The sequence below is a fragment of the Solea solea genome, chromosome 1, assembly GCF_958295425.1.
Source record: "Solea solea chromosome 1, fSolSol10.1, whole genome shotgun sequence".
Classification (NCBI taxonomy): Eukaryota; Metazoa; Chordata; class Actinopteri; order Pleuronectiformes; family Soleidae; genus Solea; species Solea solea.
Genome location: NC_081134.1, coordinates 36425601 through 36442552, shown reverse-complemented (window position 1 = coordinate 36442552; position 16952 = coordinate 36425601). Strand labels below are relative to the sequence as shown.

Here is a 16952-nt window from a genome sequence, read left to right as displayed (position 1 = left end):
TTTTAATTTCTTATTCATTTCATCATGTAGACAAAGCCAAACGTCCTCCAGTATAGGCAAATAATATAATCAGTGGTGTCTTTGTTTATTAGCTGTTTATTAGCTTAACTGGGCTAAATAAACCACCATAACCTCAATAATCCAGCATGGACATTTTTCTTTTGTCTGAGTACACTACCTGCACAGGGTGTAGTAGTCATTCGATTTACTTAAATCTTTGGACTCGAGAGCCAAGATACATTGCAAAAAATGAGGCAACTCTCTGACATCATAGCAAACTTCATTGCTTATTTATCAAGTTTAAAAAAAAAATATGACAGCAAAGACTGCAGTACACTGCATGTGTCAATTTCTGTCAATGTAATTTACATGGTTGATTTATTTACAGATATAAGAATATGCATGGAACACAATTTATTCATTATCTCGGGATCATGGGTACATCAAATATCAGCAGATATTACAACAAAATAATCTAAAAATAACAAATATACACCACTTCAGTACAATTAAAGCAATTTAAAACATTTAAGGGTTAGATGTAAAACCTATTATAATAAGATGGGTATTAAAAGTGCAATGTATAGACATTTTAGCAATGTTACATACTCATTACAACGGAAAGCAGAATGTAGCACAGCAATTTAAAGACCTGTGAATAAGCCAAGAAATCAGGAGGTAAAAAACATATTTATACATTCACAACACAATTATATTCATCTCTCATGGTGTCTGTAGATAGTGTATATTTTATTAAACTATCCATTATTCATTACAACAGTAGCCAAAGTGGCTGTTGTACTGTTTGGGTCCAGTATTCTAACCAAAGGCACATTGACTCCTGTTTCCTGGAAAATCTTGTTCTGAAGAGTCATGGCTAACATGGAGTCAATGCCCAGTGCACACAGAGCAGAGTCATTATCTAACTCATGGATGCTAATATTGCTTAAGTCACTGACCATTTTCCTCACACATTCATGCGCAGACTGCAAAGGTTGAACTTTGGGTTCATCACTTACATCATCTCGTAGCTCCTTTTCCACCAGAGCAGACAGCCGCTCTCTGAGAAACGCATTTTGTGAAAGAACATGTGTGTTAAGATTTTTGAAGTTGAACTTGCAGGCGACTTGTTGAGGCCTGTTCATCAAAAGACACTTTTCGAGTGCTTCGTGAACTTCACAAACGTTCATTATCATCATCCCTTTTGCTTCTAAGAACTTTTGAAAGTGGTCTCTGTTCAGGAGGAGACCGAGGTTTAAAGGACCCCAGTTGATGGACTGTGCAGAAAGTCCAAGGTTTCTCCGATAGTGACAGAACATGTCCAGAAAAGAATTGGCTGCTGCGTAGTTACACTGTGACGCATTGCCAATGAAAGAAGAGATGGATGAGTAGCACACAAAGTAGTCAAGTTTGTTGTGAAGTGTTGCATAGTGGAGATTTAAAGCCCCGCTCACTTTAGGCTGCAGCACCTTCCGGAAGAGAGACCCATCAAGGTTTTCAATAAGTGCATCATGTAATACTGCAGCACTATGAAACACACCTTTGATTGCGCAAGGGTAGAACCTTTGTTCAATCATTGAGATTGCCCCTATTGTCTGCATCGACACAGAGACGTCACACTGAACATGTATTATCGCAACCCCATATCTTTTCTCTAGAAGTTCCATCTCAAACCGCGTCTCATCCGTCAGAAGACTTCTGGACAGTGTTGCAATAGAACCTCCACCATTATGGGCAATGAATTTCACAGTTTCAAGCCCCAACCCTGAAAGGCCTCCAGTTACAATGTAAACACTGCTTTGTTTAAAAAGTCTCTCTGGCCCGGTGAGCACAGGAATATCTGACATTGCACCATGAGATTCTCCACCATCTAAAACCACCTGCTGCACTGTTATTGTAGTGAAATAGGACTCTGAATCTGGATCAGTATGTGGGTCTTCTGTTCTTGACGACTGAAATGTCAGATTTTTCAAAGGTAGAGAAGCTGAATCAAAGCCTAATGATATTAGCCAGTTAAAGACTTTCCTGCTCTGTTCTTGCAGGTTGGCTCTCTGGAAAACATATGCCACATCAACGTTATGCACATGCAGGTGTTCACTCTTTGTTGCAAACATGTTTGCTGAGTGGGAAGATGACATGTGACTGCTACATACAAAAATGATGTGTTTCTCAAGGCAACTGCTGTCTTTTACATCCTGCCAAGTGTGATCAAATGGAGGCAGATAAACAAATACGTGACTCTGATCAAAACACAGAGGTGTGCCTTTGGAATGTGACTTTGAGGAAACATTCCAGCCTGACCGGTTTGCTGTTAAAGCCAAAACCTTCACCAGAGCAGAAGCTGAGTTAGAGGAGACAATGGTCAGCTTCCTGTGCTGTTGTTTTACATTGGTGAGCATCCTCTGCAGGATCTGCCATGCCAGTATGAAGTAAGACACACACGGAGTGTCTTTCAGAAATGAGAGCCGGTTCGTAGTACAGCACACAGCTTCAGGAATTCTGATCTTATCCATCGCCACAACTGGATAACAAGAGGCGATATGATCTCCCACATTTAAGCTATGAACATGTTTCCCAACAGCTGTAACAATGCCGCCAAAATCTAAAACCAGAAGTTTGTGCTTCTGAGACGTGTGCTGGTTCCAGTACATTGTCTTACTGAAATCCAAATGTGAAGTGGTGACGGGGAAGTAATCAGATGAGTGCACACACGCATTGGTTAGCTGAATCTCAACTGATGTCTCTGGGATAGGATCTACATTTGTGTTTTCAGGGATGGCAGACAAGCAAGACATCCTGTATGAATCCGTTGTCTGCAGAACAAAGTTGCTCAGATACACTGACTGTATATTTTCTTCACACAAAGCCTTCTCTAGCATTGGAGTCTGTGATATTCTAGTTGCTGATGCCTGCCCTTTGCTAATCAGGACTTCTTGTTGGTTGCAGGTGTTAATTACATGGACCAACATTTGAATGTCTTCACTGGTTACAGAAGCGAGGTCAATCAGCTGAAAAGAGAAACTTGCCATCTCTGCCGCACAAGCCCTTGTCATACCAGACAGCACAAATCCTGGATTGACATGGTCCACAGTCATTTCTGTTGATCTATAGGTTATGATATGTACAGTGCAAGATGGTCTTTTCTGTTTCAAGCCTAACACAATCTGGCGATATTGCTCACAGCAAGTAACCAAGGAGTCCAGTGTCTGGTCAGCTGTCAAATGACTGAGGGTTTCTACACCCCAAATGAAAAGAACAGTTTCCAAATCCACATTAGAGTCAAGAGAGTGACAAACTAGCTCTCGAAGTTGGTCAGAAGTCCTATTGTCTCTGCTTTCCACAATGACAGACTCTGGGTCTAAGTATGGCATAAGTCTTTTAGTAATGCAGAGTTTGTCTTCAAAAACCATTGCTTTTATTTTGCAACTGTGAAAGTCTGTCTTTTCATGGATTGTAATCCTTTCATTGTGAAAGAAGAGTGACTGAGGAGCATTTGAGCGATTGCCCAAAAACAAGATCTTCACCTTCTTAAGTTCGACTAGCACTTGACCCTCTGCGGTAGAAAAGCAACCACACACTTCAAGGAACTCTGGGGTCTCTTGAGTTGCTCGTAAATACATCACCATTTTCTCCTGTAAAGGTGATGAAATGTTGACACTGCCTATAGCTGAGGGGAATCCCTGTTTGGCTATTAGCTGTCTTGTAGCCACCACTGCAGTCATTTGGAGAAAGTAGTCCAATAACACAGGGTGAATGAAGTAGTCATGAAGGTGTTTTAGAAGTTCTTCGGGGACTTGAATTCTTGTCACAGCCTCTCTGAACTCGTCCCCGAAATGCACATCATCGAGCTTTTTGAAGACAGAGCCGTATTCAAATCCAGCTTCAGATAGAGTTGAATAAATCTCTTTTTTCTTAATAACAGATCTGCACCTTTGATAGATTATGCTGAGAAATATGGTGGGTTCCTCTATCAGTGGCTGACTCTCTGCACTCCTGTATGTGCCAGAGGCATGTGTTGCAACGGCCGACTGTATCTTGAAAGATGCCTCAGTCTCTGCATGCTCGAGGATTACTTTGAGCTGATGACAGCTTGAGGTGAGTGTTAACAGACTCTCAAATCTAAAACTGAGCTGGAGAAGAGAAACTGGCTTCTTTGGTTTTAAGCTGGCCATCACTGAGGCATAACCTAGTTCTACATAAAACGCACCTGGCACTATGGAAACACCATTGTGTTTATGCTCCCACAGATATGGTACACTCTCCTGGGAGAGGTTGCACATGTACTCTCTGTTATCAGGCTTTATCTGCGCTAGGAGCACACAGGGAGAAAAAGCAGGTAATGCATTACCTTTTCTCACATCCTCAAAATGTAGTTGTTTCTTTGAGTGATCGAACTGATACACTGGAAGGGTGGTGGGTAATGTCTCGTAACCCTTGTAGACTTGATGCCAGTCCACATTTACGCCAAGTTCAAATGCTCTTCCCAAGCTATTCAAGACTGCGTCATAGTCTTTGTGAGGCTGGACCGAGGAAAGAACTACGGTGTTATTTCCTAGGGTTTCATGGATGTTCCTTTGTAGAGCCCTACGAGGTCCAATCTCCACAAAGACCACATTTCTCCCAAACTGCTTGTCTTTCATGACAGCGTGCATCGCCTGTTCAAATAAAACCGGTTCGCGAATGTTCTTTGCCCAGTACTTACCAGTGCTGAAGTCACCATCTGAAAACCTGTCTGCAGTCACTGTTGAGAAAAGTTTGCATTTCATGCTTCTGGCATCTAAAAGATGTATGCTTTTCTCAATGTCTTCTAATATAGGATCCATCATATGGCTATGGTATGCCGCAGAAACGTCCAAGACATGGAGGAAGGGGTTTTTATCCTTAAACAGAATCTTCAGTCTTTCATGAATGATGTCAATAGCATGTGAATCTCCAGACACTGTGCAGGACTGAGGGCTGTTGAAAGCCGCCACACAAACTTTACCAGAGACGACTTCAAGGATTTCTTCTACTTTTTCCACAGCCACATTACTGACCACAAGCATTTTCCCACCTGTGACATTGCTCTGAAGACGACTGCGGTGGTAAAGCACTTTCACAGCATCTTCAAGAGACAAGAGTCCAGAACAGTGAGCAGCAGCAACTTCACCCACAGAGTGTCCAAGCACAGCGTCAGGTTTAACACCCCAGTGATTTAAAAGAGTGGCAATGCCAACCTGGATTGCAAAAAGAATAGGCTGGACAATATCTGGCTTCTGGAAGTCGGCATTATCAAAGTCACCTGCAAGCCACTGACTAATGCTGGAGCATTTATAACTGTGGAAGATAGTTTCAACCTCTCTAATTTTCTCTCTGAAAAGAGAAACCTCTCTCATTAACTGCTGGCACATACCCTTGAAGGCAACTCCATTCCCACAAAACACAAACACGACCTGGATGTCTGACATTGTTGACTCGACCTCTGATTTCAGTGCAGACGTCAGCTGTTGCTGTAAATCTGAGAGGGAATTTGTCAGGAAGGCCTTTCTACATTTATGTCTGGAATGACTCCTTCCACATGCTGAGGTGTAGGTCAGTGCATGCAAGTCCACTGTTTTAGTGCTGCCGAGCTTTCGTTGTGTGTCAGTCATGGATAGAATCAATGATTTCTCAGTGGCTGCAGATGCTACAAAGAGTTTTGGACTGACGTTTAGGGTCCCTGTCAGAACATTGGTCTTTCTATACTCTCTTAAAATCGCATGAGCATTTGTGCCTCCAAACCCAAAGCTGTTGATGCCGGCTACTCTCTGTAGTGACTCAATTGTGTCCCATCTTTCAGCTTTACATGGAATATTTAGGCCAAGAGCTTTAACATCTATACTTGCACCGTCTTCAGAGTAGAAAACAGAGGGGACAATTGTCTCATGTTTCATCATTAGGAGAACCTTAATGAGTCCGGCTACTCCTGCCGCAGATTCTGTATGTCCAATATTACCTTTCACTGAGCCAATCTGCAGCGTCTTGGAGCCAGGATGTTTGGCTTTAGCGATGACGTTTGAGATGCTTCTCGCCTCCGTTGGATCTCCAACTGGAGTTCCAGTCCCATGTGCTTCTATGTACTGGACATTTGCGAGATCAGACTCGGCGTAGATCCTTCGCAGCAGCTCCTCTTGTTGAGTCAAGGAGGGTTTGGTGATCGGGGTGACCGAGTGTCCGTCTTGGTTGACGGCTGTTTTGCTGATGATGCCCCATATTTTGTTGTGGTCATTTAAAGCCTTTGTACACAACAATAAGCAGGTTAGACATGAGTTAAAACATGAAATAAAGAGACTGTGGCTCATACCTTTTTCAGAGGCTTCAGGAGAACAATCCCACAGCCTTCTCCTCTACCGTAGCCATCTGCTCTTCTGGAAAAAGGTTTGCTGGTCCCCTCAGATGAGATCATCTTTGCCTTGCTCAAAGCAACAAACACTCTAGGCTCTATGATACAACTGACGCCCCCGCACAAAGCCATCTCGCAGTCTCCTAGTTGAAAGATACAATGAAATGAAGCACAGAATTGAAAAAGATTTGATAACTAATGGGATTTGTATTAAAGAGAACCACATACCGTGTTTTATAGCCTGGCAGGCTAAATGCAAGGCCACCAAAGAAGAGGAACAGGCACTGTCAATGGCCAAAGAAGGGCCAGTGAGATTAAAGGCGAAGGAAATTCGATTGGCAGCCACACTCATTGCCGTCCCTGTGCCATTGTAGTGGGTTATTGTAGTGGGATTGTTATTTCGGATCATCTCATAATCCCTGTTCATAAGACCTGCAACACCATAATCAATGTAGGTTACAATTACACTATAACAAAATTGTGCTTTCAAATGCATCATGGAACAATAGATCACCTATGTAAACTCCAGTTCTGCTTCCACTGACACTTTCCATAGCCACTCCTGCATCCTCTAAAGCTCTATATGTGCACTGAAGGAGGAGTTTCTGCTGAGGGTCCATGAAATCGCTCTCTGCTTCGGTGATACCAAAAAACTTGTGATCAAACTCATTAAACCTGGAAATAAGAAAGAACATCAATTATCCAATCATCTCTTAAGAGAAGAGTTAACACCTAATCTGGCATTTTTATGCTCACCCATCTATAAGCGCTGCTTTGGTCGTTTGTGTCTTCCCAGGTTTGCCATCATCAGCATCGTACCAGAAACTGGTGTCAAATCGTTCTGCTGGAATATCTGCTACACAGTTCTTTCCTTCCAACAGAACCCTCCAGAAACTTTCCAACCCCTCGCCTACAATACAACCACAGTGACAATAATCAGCCATGTCTGAGGACAACCCTGAAAACATAAAGTCAATTCAACAGTGTAATAATTTGAGTCGTATACCTCCAGGGAAATTGCATCCAATCCCAATGACTGCTATGTCATCCTTTGGGTCTTCCATAGTTCCTGTGATGTGCTTGTGGTGTTATCTTGCTTTATTTTTAACACCAAAGATAATTTTACAGCCTCTCCATAATGAAGGTCTGTTCAGTCGTGTAGCTTTCTTCAGTCAGAGCTGGAGCTGCTGTCCCCTTTATAAATACTTTGTCAGGCATCAGGGGGCAAGAGGACACAACAATGTCCTCTCTTACTGGTTTAAATATAGGTTAAGATCTTTGAGACAGTGATAAATAAGCCTTTGTTCTTCTTTGGGGATTGACAAAAATGTGTGTAATCTGAGAATCTGCCTGGTGAAGTCAGTGGGAAATTGTATTTTACCTCATATAGCGGAAAAATATAGACAGTTACCTCTCAAATTTATAAATAGTAGGATTCCTAAAAATTGGTTTGTAGGCTGCAAAGTTTTAATGGGTATTAAGTTGTAAGAAAAATAAAACCACTCTCTTAAACATTAGAGTACAATAACTAAGAAAAATATAATCTGATTTTTAACAAGCCCTTTATTGAAATGTACAAAACAAAAAATTAGCCTTGTCACAGCAAAGTCTATGAAATTTGCTCAACTGCCAATTTAGAAAACAGTGTGTCTGATGAGTTAAACCATCACACTGTAAAAATATAATTTTGTGTGAAATCAAAAATACAAAGCTCACTGCAAAAATCGCAAAGTCCGAAGTCCAAATAACTGTCTTCACAGTTCTAGTGTTGATGAGATATATGGACATGAAACAGTTTAACACGTGTGTGTGGTATGAGTAAGATAAACCTTTATTTCATCTTCAAGAAATCCACCGTCCGAAGGAACAAACAGAAGCACAAAGCTATACATATATCCCCTTATTTACCAGTTACAGATGAGCTTCGTCTACATGGTGAAGGTTCTTCACAAATTCTCAGGACACACACCTTTGGGCACTTAAATAAATAACATACAGAAGATGTGGTAAACCAAAATGCATAACCTTAAGATGAAATATGAAGAGTTCAAAATCTTTTTCAAAAATGACCTGTACCTTCCTGCAATCAGATGGAACATCCAAACTGAGGTACTTTAAGGTCCTACGGTGACCACAAGTTTAAACAAAAAAAAACATTTTTCATCCCAAGTAACTGTCTACCTTTGAACACTGGTTGAGTAAGACCCATAAAATACTAGTGCTAAGGGCAAAAACATCCTTAATGAAACCTATTCATATTGACATATTTGTCAAGGGTATTTATTTCGTTTGATTCAAATGAAGTGTGAAGGTGCTTTAAAATTCCAAATGAAACTGAACGTCTTGGAAATTAAACACATCATAATGAAGTAATAATATGGGCGAGACAGTCATTCCAGTCATCTTCACATGGGTATTAAGGAGAACACAAAAAAATGAAAAACAAGGCCTCAAAAAGGCCTGTGCTAAATAGCAGAGCTTCATATTATATATATATATATATGTACATGATACAAAAGTCTACAGTGGCTGCGGAGGTATCTCGTGGTCCAGTGATTTGCCCTCCAGCACCAACTGGATCTCTTTGGCGTCCAGAGTTTCGTATGTGAGCAGGGCATCAGCCAGCGTCTTGTGCTCCTTATTGTACGTCTTCAGGATGTTTTTAGCCCGTTCGTACGAGTCCTGGAGTTGAGAGGAAGAGCGGTGCATGAGAAAACGTTGGTATCAATTATTAATATTAAGGTATCTGTGGCTTATAGAGAGATTCAAAGTGCTGTGTCCACCCTCACCTTCAGTAAAACTCGGACTTCCTGTTCGATGGCAGCTTGCGTCTCGGGGCTCTGCTTTGTTATGTCACGATATGTCATGACACCAAGCTACAACGAAATTTCAGTCATTAGTCAGCTTTTATTTTTTACGTTTTTTAAAAAAATTCTATGTGTTTGATTGGCATTTGTTCACTGGATATACTCTGTAATAAAACACTTCATCAGGTACAACTCAGGTGAACATGCTTATTTTTTGGCAGCGATGTGACTCATTCATGTTGTGGCTGTTTTATATTTATCTCATTAAACCTGCTACCTTTAGTGTGGAGCAGGCTTTTCTGGTGTGGTTTGGTTGGAGACCAGAGGGGAAATCGGTTCTGCAGTGTTTATTTACACTAGAAACTAAAATATAAATGTAGGGTATAATATATATAGTTTAAATAACAGCTAATATTTACACTTGGCCAACTGCAAACACTATACGGTTAGCCAGAGGGGGGTCAAGTCTCAAACTATTCACAACAATGGAAAGAAGCAGATTCTCGGCTTTGCAGCTGTTTACTTAGTTTTAGAAAGTATTTCCTTCCTATCAGGATGCAAACATAGATGGTAATCAAAGACCTCTGTGTTTGCCAAGTCAGACTAAAACTGGAGTTTAACAAACTGAAATGTTTTTTTTGGGTCTCTAAAATGTCAAAGTAGTGTGGAAAGCAGGCATTTTCAGAGCAGAACATAATCTGATTTTAAAAGGAAATGTAGTTGTACAGGTGTAGCATAAGTATGGTGTACCGATGAAGTAGAAAGAACCACAAGTTTGAGTTATTATTAATCCACAGAAATGTAAATATTTACCTTGTTGCTCATGCCAAACCTGGTCACCATCATTTTTGCTATTTTGGTCGCACCATCAAAGTCACTGGAGGCTCCTTAAATAAACAAGTAGAGTGAAATGAATATCATGTTTGAAACAATAGGACTTTAAACATAATCATACACATACGAAAGTCTTTCACTGCTATACAACAGTAAAATATTAATATTATTTAGGGTAAAAATTGATAATGATGTATTTGTCCTTCAATCCAATGGTAGTGACTGAGTAATATCTGGGGGTCATCAGATTGTTGTGGAGAAAAAAAAAAATCCGGGTGTTGTTTTCTACATGAAACTGTACCAGTGATGAGGTCTGCCTTAATCTTCCAATACAACATACTTGGCCATACAAATTCCAGCACGCCATACAAGTGGATCAATGCTGCCCTCTACAGGAGAGATGCCTTACAGCAGAACAAAACTTTATATCCGGGGAGCCTTTTTTAAAGTAAACTATCATAACCCAAATCACAATTTATGTTGTAAAAACAATTGCAAATGTATGCAACATCAAACACTGATATAAATCTCAACCAAAAGGTGAGGAAAAATCTCCCAGGACCCATCTGTGGGTCCTGACCCAGTCCAAATTCATACTGCAGCTGTACAAATTCCGTCTCATATTATATATATTTTATTATTTTAAATCTACTTCTTCTATTAAATATGGTTCTATCTTTGATAACAACTGCATAAAATCATCTTAATTACGCACCAGTGGTGACGCAGTCATCTCCAAAGATGAGCTCCTCTGCCACTCGACCACCCATACTGACGTCCATCTGAGCGAGCAGCTGCGCTCGCGTTTCACTCCAGCGGTCGTCCTCTGGGAGCATGGACACCTGCAGCACAGAAACACAGAGGACACACACGGAGGAGGTTTGTTTCTGGATCTAAAAAAATGCACAGGAGAAGGTCGATGGCGATGATGAACAGAAAGATGCTCACGTGGCCTAGAGTTGGTCCTCTGGGCATGATTGTTGCCTTATTGATGGGCATCGCATCTTTGGTGTAATAGGCGACGATGGCGTGGCCGGACTCATGGTAGGCAGTGATGGTCTTGTTTTTTATGTCGATTTCAACGCTTCTTCTCTCAGGGCCTGGAATAAAATGGAAAAAAGTAAAATAATTAAAAGTGGATTTTTTTTTTTTTTTTTAAATCAGCCTTTAATCATGTTACTTTTTACTGATACTGTGTCTTCTAAATTAAAGTATATCTTTCTATACTTTTGTTTAAGTGATTTTCTTGACCAGTGGGAATGTGTTTAATCTGCATTTACTGCTGGGTCATATGACTCTGCAGTGCACTCTGATTTGCATTAATGGGTAAATACAACAATTACTTCTTAATCTTTATAGCAGCAATGCAAATTCCTGCGTCAGTTTCGGTGGAACAATACGACCCATATTCATCTTCAGGCAATAAACATGTTAATAGCCATGAATATTTGTAGGAACCTTACTTCTTTTTTTTACTAGGAAAGGCCAAATACCCCTGTTTTATGTCCAATACTGATCAGTCCAATATAGTCTTTTATTTAAAAAGAAAGCAGTGAATATCTCATTTGTGCTAATGCATCTACAACTAGTCATAACCAGACATATCAAAAACCATGCTGTGTGTCATACTAAAATGTTGCTACTTTTAACACATTTACTGTTTTACAGACTGTGCTTGATCATGAATGTACATGTTATTTAGGGTTTTTGGATCATTTGATTCTGGCAGAGTCATGACATCGTAACAGATCACAGAGCAGACCAACCACTGGTAACTAGAATGGTGTTTTTTTGTGAGCTCTCCTGATTTTAAAGATCCTGGCCTACCCTCTAATTTTACTGTGAAAGAATCTCAGTAAGTGTGTCTCATGTGACGTGAGGTTAGTGCAACAGAGCAGATCTAAACACTGTGTGTATTCACCCATGAGGATCTTGTCTTTAGCAAACTCCAGATCCTTCATTGTGACCATCTCTTTCCCATCCACAGCTGCCTTCAGGGCAGCCTGGTTGACCAGGTTCTCGAGCTCTGCACCAGTGAATCCCACTGTGCCCCGGGCAATAATTTCTGCGTTCACAACTACACAACAGAAAAGTGGCCAAAAGACAATAGTTTAATTTAGACAAACTCTCAGGCTGAGGTCTCACTTGCCTCTTCCAATTTCACATCAGTGGACAGATGTTTGCTCACAAAAAACATGAGAAGATATTTTAATCTGTAACAATGAGACTTACCAGAGTCCACTTTAATCTTGGACAGATACCAGTTGAGAATTTCAGTGCGTCCTTTTACATCTGGATGAGGTACAGTCACCTGCATGTCAAACCTCCCTGGTCGTATCAGAGCGCTGAAAAATAGACCCCAACGTTTAATTAATTAAAAATCCAAAGCCATGCTCAACTTCACTGTGTCGACACCTAAATGTCAAATTCTGGGACAGTTTTGCAAAACAATAACTATGCAGACATAGATTAATGTAATCTCGATTTGACCTACTGGAGAATATCACAGGGTTACTTTGAGGGCCTAATCAAAACATAAAGTATATATCTGTACAGTATATTGTAATTTGAGATGAAAACATACTTATCCAGAGCCTCAGCAAAGTTTGTAGCACCAATAACAATGACTCCTTCATTTGGTTTAAACCTGTAAAATATCAAAAAACAGGGTCAGGAAAAAGAAAGTTTTTTTTTTTTTAATTCACAGTATGAATACAATAAAACGGACCCATCCATCTCAGCCAGCAGCTGGTTAATGGTTTGTCTGGAGTACGGATGCATAGGAGACTCGATCCTCTTCCCTCCAACACTGTCCAACTCATCAATGAAGATGACACATGGAGCATTGGCTTTGGCCTCCTCTGCAAAACACAACAAAGACAGGTTTTGTGGTGTCGTCTGCGACTGGATTTCTCACACTTTCTCACATCCAGCAAACTCACTGAAAAGATTCCTGATGCGGCCTGCACCAACACCCACAAACATCTCATCAAATTCCGATCCAGAAGCATAGTAGAAAGGCACGTCAGCTTCACCAGCCACGGCTCGTGCTAGCAGGGTCTTTCCAGTACCAGGTGGACCAATAAGGAGGATTCCTGCGAGAATAGAGGACATCAGTAAGGTTATTTGCCAGATTTGTGTGGTTGATTAAGTCAAAGAAAGTGGAGGAAGTTGAGTTATCCTACCTTTAGGCAGCTTTCCACCGAGAACAGTAAACTTCTGTGGGTTCCTGAGAAACTCGACAACATCTTGTAGTTCATTCTTTGCCTCCTCCACACCTTTGACATGCTCAAATGTCACATTCTTCATCTGGACGGGGTCGACTGCCGAGTCGAGACCAGACGTGGTCCGGAACCTTACTGCGAAATCCAAAAAAAAACAACACAAGTCAGTACAAACAGACCAAACACAAATCTTCACAACATCTCACAGTAATGGACTAAACAACTGCTGGTTACAATATGCTTACTGCGGCACACATGTAAATGCGATGTGTGTAAGCTCCCTTTCCACATTTATCGCTCCCAACTATTGGAATAGTTCCAGCACAAAGGCATGAAAACATAAACATTTGATTATGGTATTCAGTAGAATAATCACTCACACCCTATATGCACACTTTAGAAGAGATAGTATGTACAATTAACCTGGGGCCAAGATATTGCTTCAACAATCATAGCTGATGAGGATTCCAGTTTTGTTATACAAACTTGGAAACACTAATAAGCTCTGGTCTGTTTGCAGTGTGCATGTAGAGTTGTGTCTTGTTTTGCAAGGATTATGAAAGAATCAAAACTGAAACAAACCAGCGTCAGAAAAGGAGCCTTTACCCGAGAGAAAAGGGGTTCTCGACAGGCCATAAATACCAACAAGGAGGAGCACCAACAGGATCAATCTGGTTCTCCTGAGTGAGTCTGTGAAAACGAAGCATAGAAAAAGTTTGGTATGAGTCCTGCTGCTCTTACCAAAAGTCACTCTATTTTTACTGTTACACTGAAAATCAGTAAATACTTTGAAAGTATCAGATTTATTTTCGTTCTCATGTTAGCAGAAGGTTTGGTGGCTAAGTGAGTAAAACACATGCCTTGAGTTCTCTGTGTTAAGGCCTGGGACCTCATGAACCCATCAGTGAAACCAGTCTTAAAAGCCTCCTGCTGGTTTTCTGGAAGGTTCCTTTGTTTCACCACTTGGTCAAGCGATTGCACCTCTGGCCCCTTTTCCCTCATGAGCAGCCCCTGTGGGGAATGCAGGTTGATTGATTAGCTTCACGCAATGGAAACATAGTGGGACCTGACAAATATTTACATTACACAGGTGGTTTGAATTGTGAAGTAACACACTGACCTTCATGAAGTTTGGTGTGTAGGCCTCAGACTCCACTGGACCATCGTATCTGGACTCATTTCGTCTGGATTTTCTAAGTGTCTTGAAACCCCGACTTTGAACCCAAACTACACAGAAACACACATGGAGAGAAAAAACAATAAGCTCCTTATATTCACACATAAATAAGTTAAACACAGCAGTGTCTAAGTATTCAAAGTTGAACTCTTACCAGGCAAGAACTGTAGCTGTAAGCAAACTTCTTGTAGAGGACTGTGGTATTGTCTGTGGAATATTGGTGAGCCAAAAACTCCCAACCTTCTGTGTGAAAATCCTTCAAGACAAAAAGTGAAAAAATAAATGTATCAACTGAAACTGCCCTAAAACACAAATGTGTCTGGTATTAATGCTTTTTCCCTTATAACATGTTATTAGGAAACCCTAAAAGCCAAACTGTGTTAAAGCTCACCATGCTTGTTGTGAAAAAAGCTGGTGGTAGAAATGTGACTTGTTCTCCACAATGAAGGAACAGCTGGAGGTTCCTCTGGTCCTGGTAAAGGTAGTAACCTGCTGACCAGCTCATCCAGCTGGCTTGCCCTGATCTCTGAGAGGCCAAGATCCCTCAGACTCACAGTGGGCTATGAAGAAAAGATAAACAAAAGACAATTGTCAAGGAAAAAAAGTAACTCACAAAGCATTTAATGTCTTTGCAAATCCTTGTTAGACACATGTGTGAAAAACAATTGCATGCAGAGTGAAGTTAACGATGATTCTACAACAAATCCTCATGAAATTACTTGTAACACATTTACGTGTCCAACTCACCTCTTTGTGGAATGAACTGTGCTCTGGTGTTAAGTCTTTGTGTAAGGCCTGAACTGAGGCTGTGGCCGAGTTCTTCAGAGAGTGGAGGGCATTGATGAGCTGGCTGAGGGGCACTACCATCTGTCAAACACAAAAAAGCAGAGGAGGGTGAAGAGCAGCATTTCATAAACTTTATTTCTATTAGTAAAATGCTCACAAGCTTATATTTTTAAATGATCATTGACATATTTCTTATTCTTTCTTTGAAGATAAAAACATAACTTTACATGCTTTTATTTCATCCTACTTGGGTTTCTGCAATACATCGACTTAAAAACTCAGCTGTCAGGCTTTTAACCCAAACAAAGAAACACCCCTGTCCATCTTAGAAGGATATTAAGATTTTATTGATCACTTTTAAAGCTATCTATGGTCTCTGTTCAACTTTTATCTTCTATCTTGTAATACTGTATGCTCCTGTATGAACTTTGAGGAGATCAGGTCAGCAGTGTCAGTTACATGATGTCCTTAATGTCCCCTCGAGGCTGTGATTGTTCTTTTATCTGAAAGCCCACACAGATGAGGCAGGTGGCTGCACAAGTGTTTTGCCCTGAAGTTTTATTTCTCTTCACTGACGCCAATTGGTTGTTCATTAAGTCAATTGTTAGATTTCTTTTTGTCACTGCACTATAATAACATCTCAACCATACAATTGAGGTAATGTATTTTGTAGTAACTTGGCACTCTACACATAACATTTCTTTGGTTTGAAAAATTTGTGTAAAAATGAATAGACCTTATCCTTGTTTAAAGCTGACAATTCTATTTGTTCTGCTGATATTTTGATGTCTGTTTAACTGCCAATGTTGGGAAACACGTGCATTGTGAATTTTGAAAAATGCTCCAGAAATTACGTCTGCATTATTATTACTACTACTACTAAATTCAATGATGGATTACAGGTTAATATTCCAGATTAGCCAAGTGATTATCAGGCTAAATCAACACCACACTCTAGCTAACAGAGCAGCATGACCCCATGTATACGTGAGAAATAACAGTTATGTAAACTCAGCTCTGTAAAGATTATCTAAATACTCTTATTTTCCCTTTAATCATACAATATCATTAGTTAACTCATAGCAGAATTCTGTAATATTAAGAGATCCCAGCTTTGAAACATCTTCCCGAGACAAAAAGTGATGTAACGCTGGTTAAGTTAGCCTAGACTTGTTCATGCTAACATTAGCTGTGTACAGTTGTTATTGACCCCAAGAGCACACAGGACTGTAACAACGACTGACAGAAACTCTAACTGTTACAACGAATCAACAACGGTAACATAATAATAAGAAAGGTTGCCAGAATGTCACACATCATCAGTAGTAGCCAAGTCACAAAAAGCTATTATCCGGTAACTATACCTGCTGTGGCTGAAACGACGTCGACAGCGAAAACATGTTACCGATTGTTGGTTGGAAATACAAAAAAATCTATATTCGGAAGGTGGACGTAAGAGGACAGATCCTCTATAGGTGTAACAGAAATGACAAGATCCTTCTCGGTGCGGTGCCCTTTTGTTTTGCTTATCCAACTTTCGGCAGCTTAGCTAACAACCGCAAATGGACTCTCCGGCGGAGGTCAAATGGACTACAAAATGACGTCAGCGAGGCTACGTTGCAAGGTGTCGTTCTGGTGTCATGACGTCAGTCGCGGGACAAAAGCAGCATTCAAAAACAAATATTGTTGGATCCTTAAACTGCGTATTATGTATAAAGAAACACATTTAATTAACATGTAATTTTAGCTTACGTAAACAAGAA

At 40.5% G+C, this 16952-nt stretch overlaps 2 protein-coding genes across 3 annotated transcripts; both read right to left on the bottom strand.

The window, feature by feature from the left end:
- Positions 1-739: 739 nt before the first annotated feature.
- On the bottom strand, positions 740-7425 carry pks1 (polyketide synthase 1). The gene is made up of 6 exons (XM_058642274.1): positions 7368-7425; positions 7118-7271; positions 6876-7036; positions 6590-6793; positions 6323-6504; positions 740-6254 (listed from the first exon to the last, which is right to left on the bottom strand). Exons 1-6 carry the CDS (start codon positions 7423-7425, stop codon positions 759-761), a joined length of 6255 nt encoding a protein of 2084 aa, XP_058498257.1. The 3' UTR covers positions 740-758.
- Positions 7426-8169: 744 nt separating this feature from the next.
- LOC131462546 (ATP-dependent zinc metalloprotease YME1L1-like) lies at positions 8170-16783 on the bottom strand. 2 transcript variants are annotated; one of them, XM_058633843.1, is made up of 18 exons: positions 16554-16783; positions 15151-15270; positions 14795-14963; positions 14558-14659; positions 14347-14453; positions 14087-14237; positions 13809-13916; positions 13188-13361; positions 12945-13097; positions 12731-12863; positions 12587-12649; positions 12235-12347; positions 11924-12079; positions 10951-11102; positions 10718-10844; positions 9982-10055; positions 9151-9237; positions 8170-9043 (listed from the first exon to the last, which is right to left on the bottom strand). In XM_058633843.1, exons 1-18 carry the CDS (start codon positions 16587-16589, stop codon positions 8882-8884), a joined length of 2187 nt encoding a protein of 728 aa, XP_058489826.1. In that variant the 5' UTR covers positions 16590-16783; the 3' UTR covers positions 8170-8881. The 2 variants fall into 2 exon arrangements, with proteins under 2 accessions (XP_058489826.1, XP_058489834.1); XM_058633851.1 differs by having other exon boundaries at positions 13833-13916.
- Between the last annotated feature and the right edge of the window lie 169 nt (positions 16784-16952).